The 13,176-nt window shown below is 43.5% G+C and overlaps 1 protein-coding gene across 1 annotated transcript in view; it reads right to left on the reverse strand.

Moving 5' to 3' along the window:
- GCH1 (GTP cyclohydrolase 1) overlaps window positions 1-11,546 on the reverse strand; it is a 53,731-nt gene extending 42,185 nt beyond the window's left edge. The window contains exon 1 of the mRNA XM_036842486.1: window positions 10,684-11,546. Coding sequence (XP_036698381.1) covers window positions 10,684-11,023 — 340 coding nt within the window. The 5' untranslated portion in view covers window positions 11,024-11,546. The remainder of the gene's footprint in view (window positions 1-10,683) is intronic.
- Between the last annotated feature and the right edge of the window lie 1,630 nt (window positions 11,547-13,176).

Raw genomic sequence — 13,176 nt, forward strand, 5'->3', positions numbered from 1 at the left:
TAATCCTCACAATAACCCTATAAGATGGATGATTACTATTAACTGCCCCATTTTACAGATGAAGCAATTAAGGCACAGCTGGTCAGTAACAGGATTTGAAGCCAGGCAATCTGACTCAAGTCTACTATGTCTCGGGGCATTTTCCTTCTGTTCCACGTTCCTTTTAAAACCATTTTCTGCCAACACTTACACTCCTGGATCTCCTGCCTCTCACATCTCCCTTTAGGGCGGTCTCTGCTGGTTCTTCTCTCACTCTCCTTAGTGTCAGAATGCTGACGTCTCCTCTTCTCACTCCTCTGAGGAGCTCAGGCACTCTCCGAGCTTAACTCTCAGCTTTATACTGATAATTCACAAATTTGAATTTCTAGCCTTAAACCACCATGCCATCTCTTGGCCTGTTTAAGTCACTCCCTTTTCCTCTGCACAAATGCAAATTTTAACCACCCTCATCTCAAACTCTGGTCCAGTTGCTTTTGGTGCATAACAGAACATCCCAGAATTTAGTGGTGTACAACTATTTTATTATGTCCTGGGATTCTGTGGGTCAGGAATTCAGACAAGGCACAGGAGAGATGACTGGCCTCTGGTCCACAACGTCTGGGGCTCAGTGGGGACGACTCGTTGGCTGGGGGCTGGAATCACCTGGAGGAGTCTTTACTCGCATGTCTAGTGTTTGGTGCTAGCTGTTGGGTGGGACCTCAGCTAAAGCCATCGGCTGGAACACCCAGTTGTGGCCTCGCCACATGGCAGAGCTTCCTCACAGCATGGCAGCCTCAGAGTAACTGGACTTTTTACATGGTGGCTCAGGGCTCCAGAGTATCCCACATTCTTAAAACACTTTCCAATTAATCCAACCCCATAGTTCTTCCTCATCATAAAAGCAGGAATATATTAAGCATCAGGTGCTTTTCGCATACCTTCTTAATTCTTGTAAGAGCCCAGGCAAAGCAGGTATTACCATCCTTTATAAAAAGAGAAAGATGAAAATTAAGTTTGGAGACATGCCAGTAATTATACAGATAGTTAAGGGACAAGGTCACATTCAAACTCAGTCTCTTTCTTTACACAATATGGATCACAATGAAGATCAAGCTTGCAAATATATACATCTAACTATTTTTCTCTAATTCCAGGGTAAAGGTTTTCAGTAACCAGATTTTTCTTATTAGCTAGCCCTTAAAAAGTTGTATTTCCTTTGCTCCTAGATTTGAAACAACTCTGTCACAATGTTTTTAATTTATCTATTTGAAAATACATGTACATACTTCAAAGATCAAAAACTGAAAATATAGTGAAAAGTCTTGCTTCTACTCTGGTCTGCCATCTGCCCAGTTCATATCCCTGATTAACATATAACCACTTGTGTATCCTCCAATTCTTAATGTCAATATAAACATTTTATTGTCCCCCCCAACATAACTCCTCTGCGTCATTTAGCCATTCTAAGGGACTAGACATATAGGATGGTTCTTTTCATGGCTGCAGTGACTAACCTTGAGCATATGTCATTTCGTGTATGCAATTCCCAGAGGCAGGATTTTCAAATAGGATATATGTATTTGTATTTAATAGATGTTGCCAAATTATCCTCCATAAAGATAGCTACACTCTCAACAGTAATATTTGTTTCCCTATAACTTCCATAATGTAATGCAGTATCAAGTTTCTAGACTTTGGCCAATCAAACAAGGAAAAAGTATATCTTTGGGTGGTCTGTGTGCATTTCTCTTATTGAAGGTGAGGTCAAGCATCTTTCCATGTATTTAAAAGTCACTTGTATTTCCTTTCCTGTGAATTGTCTGCTCACATGTCTTGCCAATTTTTCAATTGTGTTTTTGGTCTTTCTCTCACATTAATTTCTAGCATCTCTTTTATATTAGTATGATTATCCTGTTGTCTACAATATGAATTGTAAATATTTCTTCCCAGTTTGTCATTTCTGTTGGTATTTGACCTGTGAAAGTTCTTAGTTTTTATATAAAGTAACAATTATTTTCTTTTATGGCTTCTAGATTGAGGCATAATTAGGTCAATCTCCAGTGCAGAATTAAAGAAATATATTAGAGAAATTAACAACCTTATATATCTTTAAGCTTTATTTAAAATACTTTTAAACTTACTGAATAGTTGCAAAGATGGCCTAAAGAGTTCCCATGTATCTTCTTTATAGAAGAACTCCAGTTAATAAATTCAGAAGGAATTAAAGAACCAAACATCATTATTTTTCAACCTCTAAAAAATACTGGATCTAGGCAATCACCAATGGCTTCTAAAGTCCAGTGAAATGCTGGTGAGAAGCTCTGTAATGGACAACTTAGGCTGATAACACTTAAAGCTAATCGATTATAACATCACAAAAAGACAACTAGATATTTAACTGCTTACCGATGGAAGCACATGCCACCACCTATGAAGTACCCTTGACTAAATTTAAGAGTTATTTGGTGGGGGTGGGAGTGGGGAGAGGCAGGAAGGCAAGTGTCTAAATCTAACTGCTAGTATATAAGCAACACAGGAGCTAAAGGAACATGTTAAATTAAATCGTGAGAAAAATAACGAGCAGAACCCAGAATGTGGGAAATTCTATAGGACAAATGACCCTGGTTCTTCAACAAATTGTTAGGGGATAAAAAAGAATACCAAACTAACAAATTTTTTAAAAACTTGAAGACTTTTATCAAATATAATACGTGAATCTTGTCTGAATCCTTATTCAAACAAACCAATTTGTAAAGAGATACCTATGAGAAAAATCAAAGAAATGTAAATATTGGTTAGATATTTGATATTAAGGAATTACTGTTGATTTCAAGTATGACAACATTTTTAAGTCTCTATTTTCGAGGTATAGTAAAGTATTTATCAATGAAGTGACATATTTAGGAATTGCTTTAAAATAATTCAGTGGGGGGAAGGTGTGTGACAAGAGGAACGAAGCAAGACAGACCTATGTTTATGTTAAAGGTTGGGTGATGGGCACATAGAAACTCATTATACTATTCTAATTTTGTGTACATTTGAACACTTCTACAATAATTTAAAAACTGACTGCAATCCTGACAGATTTTCTAGAGATTCTTCCCCATGAGAATTTTGATGTGCCAGGGAAACACGCCAGTTGCTTCAATTGATACCTTGGAATAATATGTTGACTGGATATAGAAGAAGCCATCTCGCCAAATAGGTGAGTTTCTACAGGCGCAGGACTCTGTGAAGGACACAAAGATGTCTAAAGGATGACCTCTGGCCTAGAATAGAAGTGTTCAGGAGATCCAGTAGAAATAACTTCCATGGCTTTTCCATGAAGCTAATCCCCTACGCTTTTCTTTAGTGTGTAAAAAAGCCAGCATTTATTGAGCACCTATGCACAGAGCACGGTGGTAGGAGAAAGACAAGTGTTAAGAAGGGGTCCTTGTCTTTTTTTTTTTCAATATTTATTTATTTATTTATTTGTCTGCGCCAGGTCTTAGTTGCTGCACACGGAATCTTAGTTGCGGCCTGCAGGATCTTTAGTTGCAGCATGCAGGCTCTTAGCTGCGGCATGCGGGATCTAGTCCCCTGACCAGGGATCGAACCCGGGCCCCCTGCATTGGGAGCGCAGAGTCTTAACCACTGGACCACCAGGGAAGTCCCAAGAAGGGGTCCTTGTCTTTAAGAAATTAATTCAAACATTCATCAAGTCATCTACATGTGCTGGGCAATTTGCTAGGCATTCAAACGTGAGTACAGACAGTCCCTCTTCTAAAAAACTGTGACTGAGGCTATAACAGAACCAAATTCTAGTGAGTAAATGTCCTCTCAATCTTGAGTATAACAAATTTACCTTGATTCAGACAATCTTTGATTAACCCCAATCTAAATTATCCCTCAATCTAATTGCCATAAACTCAGTAGAGAATGTATAACCATAGGGAACATATTCATTACATAAACTGGAGTTATGAATTGTTCATATAATCTAGGATTCATAACCTAAGATTCATCAAAGATTAGATAGTTGCCCTCTCCTGGCAAATTTTATTACTGCAGTCTGACTCAACCAAATAGTGGACTCAAATAGAGGTATACTGCAAATGAGTCAGTGGGGGAATGCCCAGGCATAGAAGAGTTTCGAGAGCTGGACAAAGAAAACAGCAGAGGGCTTCCCTGCTGGCACAGTGGTTAAGAATCCGCCTGCCAATACAGGAGACACGGGTTCAAGCCCTGGTCCGGGAAGATCCCACATGCTGCGGAGCAATGTGCGCCACAACTACTGAGCCTGCTCTCTAGAGCCCGCGAGCCACAACTACTGAGCCCACGTACCACAATTACCTAAGCCCATGTGCCTAGAGCCTGTGCTCCACAACAAGGGAAGCCGCCACAATGAGAAGCCCACGAACTGCAACGAAGAGTAGCCCCCGCTCCCTGCAACGAGAGAAAGCCTGCATGCAGCAACGAAGACCCAACGCAGCCAAAAATAAATAAATAAAAGAAAAGAAAAAGAAAACATCCGAGAAGATACAGAAAGGGAAGGGGAGGGGAGGTGATTCAAATAAATCAGTAAAATATTATGATTAAAATTAAATAGACTATGAGAGATGATGATGATTCTCATTCTCTATCATTCTCCCAGTGCTGCTATTTTTCAGATATGATCTTGTGCAAGTTCTCTCTGTGCCCCAGTTTCCTTATCCCTAAAAACAGGGCTAATATTACCTACCCAGTAGGGTTATTGTGAGGGTCAGTGAGGCAATACATGCAAAGAACTCACAACTGTGCTCAGCACATAGTAGTCAGGAGTGTTTGTTGTTATTCAGATGTCAGCTCAAGCATCCACACTTCCCATCTCCTAGCACAGATCAAGTTCCTTTGGTAAATGCTCTCACTGAGCTGTGTTCTTTTTATCACTAGATTTCTCCATCTATAATCACACTAATTCATGTGATTCTGATGAATATCTGTTTTAGCCTAATAGACTGTCTGTTCCATGAGGGAAGGAACCATATCTGGTTTTGCTGAACCTGTTTCCCAGCATTCAGTGCAGTAGTTGGCTCTCAGTGAATAAATTAAATGAAATTATAAAGCTCCCAGTCAGTCTTATGAATAATAGCATTTAACACTGGTATAGGTTAAACTGTGTTGAAGGTTAAGTTGAAGTCCTAAATCTCAGTACCTCAGAATGTGACCTTGGAAATAGAGTAACTGCAAACGTAATTAGCTAAATTAAGATAAGGCATACTGGTGTAAAGTGGATTCACTCCTATGTGACTGATGTCCTTAAAAGAGGAAAATTTGGACACCGACAGAAGCAGAGATGGGAGTAATGCAGTTGCAAGCTAAGGAACACCAAGGATTGACAGCTACCACCAGAAGCTGGGAAGAGGCAAGGAAGGACCGCACTCCCCTCCCCATTCCCTGTGATTTTCAGAGGGAGTATGGTTCCACCGACACCTTGATTTCAGACTTCTAGTCTCCAGAACTGTGAGACGATAGATTTCTGTTTTTTAAACAGTCCAGTCTGTGGTACTTTCTTATGGCAGTCCAGTGAAACTAAAACAAGTACCAGTTTGTTTAGTATTTCAAAGTTATGTGTAGGACTTTTCCTCCCAGGCCAGAAACAAATGTTAACAGATAATACATTTTTAAAAGAAACTAGTAAGACTAGATTTTCTCCTCCATTCTCAGTGACTCTTAACAGCTTTAATCAACTTTGACTACTCCCAAGTTCCAGTCATATACTTCAATAGTCTTGTTATTTTTTCTTCTTTATTCATAGTACCTTTTCTGGCAATACACAGAACTAAGTCCTATGTAAGAAGTATTCATTAACAAAATGAAAATGAAACTTATTAGTGAATCAAGATTTAAATGAACTATACACATCTAAAATAGCACCTCTCAATAATGACATTAACTCTTCTACAACCTACTTTAAAACATGGGACATAAACTCACCTTTTGCCCACAATATGGGAGGCTATGATAAATAAGTATTATCACATCTTAGAAGTTGTTACAATTCTTAGTTCATCATGGCAGTCTGATTTGGTAAATCACAGACGTTCATGATTCAAAAAGAAAAACCTTTTGTGAGTGCTGGCACATTTCAGTATGAAGTGGCTAAGACTCATTTTTGTGTAAATAAACTATCTAATTGCCTCGCTTTAGCTTTAGAGAATAGTTGTCATCTTGCAGTGAACATGGTTGAGGCAGGGTGGGGAAACAGTCAAGAAGTCCATCACTGGGACTTCCCATGTAGCACAGTGGTTAAGAATCCGCCTGCCGATGCAGGGGACATGGGTTCGATCCCTGGTTCAGGAAGATCCCACATGCCGCAGAGCAACTAAGCCCGTGCACCACAACTACTGAGCCCGTGTGACACAACTACCGAAGTCCGCACGCCTAGAGCCCGTGCTCCGCAACAAGAGAAGCCACCGCAATGAAGCCCGCGCATCGCAATGAAGAGTAGCCCCTGCTCGCTGCAACTAAAGCCCGTGCACAACAACGAAGACCCAACACAGCGAAAAATAAATTAAAAACATAAAATAAATTTATAAGAAGTCCATCACCTGTGATACCATCTCCACTTCCTGCATTATATACAGGCTCACAGGCTTCCCAAATTTGGAACACTGTCAACTTGATTTATGAAAACTGCCTTGGCATCCTGGATAAAACAAGCTAAAACCTACTTCAACTAGAAATGTGACAGAAGACTCAAGACTCTTGTGTACTCCCATAAACTTATAAAAAGGACAATTGATGAGACAAGTTACATTCACTTAACCTTTGATGGATAATACTATCTAAGAGGTTGTTCCCATTTACACCCAGGAGAGGACAGGGAAAGGGAAGGGTCAGACACAAGGACACGAAGATCAAAGACCTCAGGCAACAGCAGACCCTCCAATTTAATTAGGATTCTGAATTTTAAAAATAGTGGAAATACAGGAAATATATAGAAAAGAAGACCTCATCAAAGGTTCTCTGAATATGTAAGAGAACTAGGATATGGTTAAATTGAAATGGGATAGCAACAGATAAAGATGAGCTGGTCCAAGGATCACCCTGTGATGCTATTCAAAGCACAGCCATTCCTGGGAGAGGTGATAGTGTCTCTTCCAGCACCCCCTCCACTACAAGCTACAGCCCAGTGGTGAACAGTAACCAGGAGACTTGCACAACCTTGACAGAGCCCCATTACAGGTGACCACAGATGCACCCATTATAAGGTACATACTGGAAAGTAAAGAAAGGTGTACCACGCAAGGGTCATGAAAATACGCTGCAGTGCAGGGAGAACTGACAAATTCCCCAAACACCAGAAATTAGCATCAATTCACTCAAGAGGAACTTAAAAAAAATAACAATTTGGGGAATGTAAAGTACCAACTTATTTTATTTATTTTATGTTTTACAAAACTTAAGTCAACACTAGTAACAAGTAATTAATATACAGAGATATAAAAGATGTTAAGTAGCTTATCTACAAGCACAGAAAAGTGACAGTTTCAAAGAAGTTTGCTTCTATCCAAAATAATCTATAGTGGTCATTGACTTATACTCTCTAAAGAAGTAAAAATTAGGGATTGGGTAGGAGTGTTTTCTCTATTACTTACTTCTGTATTTTCTATAGATTTAAAGTATCCTTCCTTCTCCCACCCAGGTTGGTCCAAGGCCTGGACCACCACCATTTCAGGTTCATTCCTTTAAGTTCAGTATCGTCCTTGTCATCCTCTCCTCTCTGTCTTCTATTTATGTACCTCTAAGTAATCAATGTTAAGTCCTTAAGTGTGATCCTCTAGACAGAGGCTTTCAAACTTTTGACCACAACAAATACAAGAAATACTACATTCTACAACTGCAGCCAGTACATACCAGAAAAAATCATACCTATAAAACCTACTTGTAAGCTTCTCAAAACATTTACCCTTACTACATATGATAGACTGATTTTCTCCATTCTACTCCACCTTATTTTAATGCTGGTGACCCAAGTATTAGGTCAGAACTCAGTTTGAAATGCTTAGTAGAGAAGATACATTGACATATCTCACTAAGTAGCAACATAAGGAAGCAGGTAAGAGTTCTGCATTCAGGCTGCATAGATTCCAACACCAGCTCTACCACCTGAAGCTGTCAACCTCTCTGCCTCAGTTTCTTTATCATGGGGTAAAAGGACAGTGTTTACCTCAAAAATGAGGATTAACCAAAGACCATCCACATAAAGCACTTAGAGCATAAAAAGTATTCAATTAATGGCTATTAATAACTCTTAAATGGTCTGTGACATTTTCACTGTCGTAAAATACATATAACACTCATCATCTTAACCATTTTAAAATGTGCAATTCAGTGGCATTTAGCACATTCACAATGTGTGCAACCATCACCACTCTCTAGTCCTAGAACATTTTCATCATCCGAAAAGGAAACCTGGAACCCATTAAGCAGTCACTCCCCATTCCATCCTCTCCCCCAGGTCCTCTTGGGTAGGGAGATTAGAGTCCCCCTAATCTGATTTCTGTTCCTAGGTCCATGGACTTTTTAAATAAGAAATTAACACTTGACTAGAACTGTCTTCTAAGGTAGAATGAAGTGTTCTTTGCAGTCATTAGTCCTATGGCTCATGAGACAAACTTCTGCTAATCATTTCTTAAGTAAACCTTTTGAGACACTTTAGGTCTCAAAAGTCAGGAGGACCCCCCCTACTCTCGAGGTCAGAAATCCCTCTCTCCTGTGAATTCCATTAGGGCAAGATTCCCAAAGCCTGACCAAGTGCGGTGGACACTTTCAGTGTCCACAAGAGGCAGACTGAGCAAGGCCCTAAGAAGATGTTTCTTCATTACATCGTGGAATATCACCAAACGGTAGAATACTCACCAAATGAAGAATGTTTATTCTTCAGTCTTTGCATTTTGAAATTCTGTATTTTTGGCCCCAAACTTTTACCAACAAGGGTTTAAAAAGTAAACTTGGACACAGAACTAGATATCCATTTCTTGGCTTTAAGATGTAGTGTCATTTCCTTTATGTGCCTCACCCCTCTCACACTGATTTCCCACCCTTCCTTTGGGGTGGGGGAGACTGGGCAAAAATAACTGTTTTTCCCCAGAATCTATTCAGGAAGCCTCCAGAAACCTGATGGGGGAAATAACCTGGGCAGGGAGGTTACCTCGCAAAGCAGCAGCACTGTTATTCTTTGAGAAATGGTGACGGCAGAAGGCTTCTTAGGCCAAAGGAATAAATGTCACCAAGAGGTACAGAAGATGTGAACTGGAAAACAATGCCCTTGGTCCGAGCTGTGCAAGACAGAGCTTTTTTAACTTTTTTTTTTTTTTTTTTTTTTTTTTTTTTTTTAATTTTTTTTTTTTTTATAGCTACCTTATTTATTTATTTATTTATTTTTGGCTGTGTTGGGTCTTCGGTTCGTGCGAGGGCTTTCTCCAGTTGCGGCAAGCGGGGGCCACTCTTCATCGCGGTGCGGGGACCGCTCTTCATCGCGGTGCGCGGGCCTCTCACTATCGCGGCCCCTCCCGCTGCGGGGCACAGGCTCCAGACGCGCAGGCTCAGTAGTTGTGGCTCACGGGCCCAGCTGCTCCGCGGCATGTGGGATCCTCCCAGACCAGGGCTCGAACCCGTGTCCCCTGCACTAGCAGGCAGATTCTCAACCACTGCGCCACCAGGGAAGCCCCCTTTTTTTTTTAATTAATGACCAACATCGCTCACCCAGCAATTAGGCAGCGAAGTTCTCAATCATTTTCCACCGCCACCCCGCACCCCCTGCTTCCCGGCCTCCTGGGCAAAAGCCTGACCCTCCTCAGGCGCCGAGGGCACTGGGCCAACCCCGCTCCTTTGGGATGCGTGGGTGGGAGGTGGGTGATAGAGGGACTCCGGGTCCCACAGCCCAGCGAACCTCCCCGACTCCCAGGAAGTCGCTTTCCTGCTTTGGGGTTTGGGGAGTGGGGGAGAAAAGGGGGAGAAGGCTTTAAGCAGCAAACTAACCCCCCCAAAACCTCACACTTCAAACTCCAGGAAAGCCCATGCCCAGAACTATGCCAAATTCTGGCAAAGTCCTGAGCTTGAGTGAACTGGATGTGAACAAAAGAGAGAATTACGACTTTCGGAACACCTGGGTACCCTGGCAAGTCAGCGAGAGTAAGGGTCCCCGAGTTTGCAGCAAAGGATCACCCCCGGCTCCAGACACACAAAGCCAAGGCTTCACCCCAGACCTACCAAAAATGAGACCTCCAGAGCAGAGATGACCTAGGAAGCCGTCACGTCCACAAGCCCAGGTGCACGTTCCTCGGGCATCCGGCCCTGGGCGCTCAGGCGAGAAGGGCTCCAGGCTCCCACCCGGGGGCGGGGGTAGGGGGCGTGGGGAGGCTCTGTGACCGCGGTCCCGCCAACCCGAGGCTGGAGGAGAGGGCCGCGTGCAGTGAGCGGGGAGGACCCCGCGAGGGCCGCTTCAACCAGTCCCCGGGTGGAGAGACCGCTGACTCCCACCGCGCCCAAAATGCGTCCCACGCAGGGCCCTCTCCTTGGCCAGACGGCTGGGCCAGGGCCGAGGGCAGGGTTCGGAAAGTGACAGCACTCGGCTTCCTCCGCCAAGAGTGAGCAACTCCGGGAACTTCCCGGAGCCGGCGCGCGCTTCCTGCAGCCACCTCCCCAGTGCCCGGCACGCCGGCCGGCGGGCGCACTGACCTGAGATGGTCTCCTGGTAGCCCTTGGTGAAGAACTGCATGGCCGTGGCCGCCCTCCAGGGCGTCTTGAGCAGCCCCTGCCGCTGGGGGTCCTCGCCCAGCGAGCGCAGGATGGACGAGTAGGCGGCCGCCAGGGTGGGGAGGTTCAGCTCGTTGTCCTCCTCGCTGCGGGGCCGCTCGCCCTTCCAGCCGTCCGCCGGCTGGACGCTCTTGCTCTCCGGCCGCGGCGGCTTCTCGGTGGGCGTGCTGGGCCTGGGCCGCGGCGGCTCCCCCTCGGGGAACCCATTGCTGCACCGGGCGTCCCGCGGCTTCGCCTGCACCCGCCCCGGGCCCTTCTCCATGGACCTGCCGCAGCCGCCCCGGAGGGATCCTCGGACGCGTCAGGGGCTGCAACTGAACTTCGCCGGCGGGCAATGGGCTGCGACCGGAGTCACCTGAAGAAGGTAGGCCTCGGGCCAGGGGTACGCTCCGAGCCCGGAACAGACGAGACTGAAAAGTGCCGGAGCGCCTCCTTTTTATGGGCTGGCGGCTCGGCCGGCGCCGCGGGGCGTTTCCATTGGCCGAGGCTCCTGGCGTCATGGCTCTCACTCCGCCCCCTCGCCCTGCCCTCCGCCGGGTGCTCTGGTAGCCGGCGACTGTAGCGCGGACTTTGTCTGAGTCCCTCCCGCGCCAGGCAGGAGGATTGGGTTGGACCCCTCCGGCTATTGCCGGATGAACCGAATCCTAAAGGGGGCAGGTGTCCGGAGCTGGAACCTCGGCGAGGGGAGGCAAGGTCTGGGTGCCCCGTCAGCCCTCTCCTCTTAGGGCAAAGAGTACGCTGCATCAGAAGTGTTCTGGTCGCCTCGCCCTGTGAAAGATGAGCAAACAGGTGGCCTCGCTGGGGAAGAGACTGGGTTAAAATGTAGGTATGGAAACCAACTCATACTTTTAGGGCAAGAGAATAATATGAATTGAAACGACTGCGTTTGTTAGTTAAAAATATGTCCAACGCACCGGCCTCCAGCTGCTGTCAGGAGGAATGTTACACCAAGTGGTCCTTAAGTGAGTCCCTATATCTAGGAGGACGGTATCTGTGGTGGCCAGAACTTTGACCCTGCAGAAATTGGTTTGCGAGCGAAGAAAAATTAGGGCTCTCATTAAAAACCCATTTGCGTTTTGTGAAAACGCAATTGTGGAAATTTGGTGCTGATCGTTTTAAGAGTGACATGCTGAGTGCCTTTCTCCTGATGCTGACAGAGATTGTGAAACGTTATTGATCAACTGGACTCTTAACCAGTGACATCTGCTTTGACTGTTTAAGATTTTGTAAATGGACTTTTTTTTTTTCTCACTAGAGGGATTATTTCATAACACCAAAGGTGAGTTTTAAAGCATGTATCAAATTAATATTTTATGATTTGCCCCAGAGAGTTTCCAATGCTGATTTTCTGACATATAAACACGTATTTAAAGGCTTAGGATCAGACAAACCAGGAGGGAAGCCCCTGGAATTATTCTATACTAATAAAGCAGCTCAGTTATTTTTATTAGTAATTTGTATTTATTGGATGTCTGCTCCAGGCATATTCCTGTTCTAAACATTAAGGAAAGAAATATGGGAAATACCTAGCCTCCTAGGTACTTTTAGTCTAAAGTAGAAGGATTATTGGTGTAAGTGGGGTTTTTCAAAATAGATATTGGATTTCTATATACATTAAATATCAAATTACATAGATCAAGAAATATGAACATCCCTTGGAAAGCCTCTTTGTCACTCTCCTAATATTTATTGTCAGTGTCCCCCCCCCACCCCGTCCCCATCGTTAAGGTCCTATAATATTTTTTCCCTCTAACTGCTCTGCCCACTGTCCAATGATACTTCCTGGTCAGAATTATCCACTGGGTCTCAAACTATTTCAAGCTGGAGACAACATTAAAGGATGGCCTTGTATTTAACAGATGAAAATAAAGATACCAAATGAAGTATTTTTAAAACAGAGGGATTCAATGGAGATGCTTTCCATGAGATTTTCTTTTTTTTAGTGGCAATCATTTGCCTTCCTTTAAAAACACTTGTAAACATTAACTAATATATTTCCCAAAGCAATTTCTAATGAAATTTTTACTCTAAAAATTAACATTGTCTTATGAACACTGCCACTAAGGCATTAGCATTTTTATTGCCAGTTACCAGTACAAGGTCTCTGGATTTGTTCTATATTTACTTGTAAATTGGAGGCAGTGTATTTCAGCCAAATGCCCAAAGGCAGTACAAGGAAGCTTTAAAATCATGAACACTATGCAAACAGTTTAACAGTGAAATGTAGGTAATTGGCAGGGATGGTTATAAGTAGAAATGGGAGAAGAAGAGGGAATAAATTAAGACAGGAGGGATATATCCCACAGAATTAATTAGCATAAAATGGTTCAGCAGTGAAACTCTGAGCATTCCAACCAGGAATTACAACAGCATTCATGTTTTTAACCCAGTAAGGGGACTCATTTTCACCTTGGA

This window comes from Balaenoptera musculus, chromosome 2 (genome assembly GCF_009873245.2).
Source record: "Balaenoptera musculus isolate JJ_BM4_2016_0621 chromosome 2, mBalMus1.pri.v3, whole genome shotgun sequence".
NCBI classification, from domain to species: domain Eukaryota; kingdom Metazoa; phylum Chordata; class Mammalia; order Artiodactyla; family Balaenopteridae; genus Balaenoptera; species Balaenoptera musculus.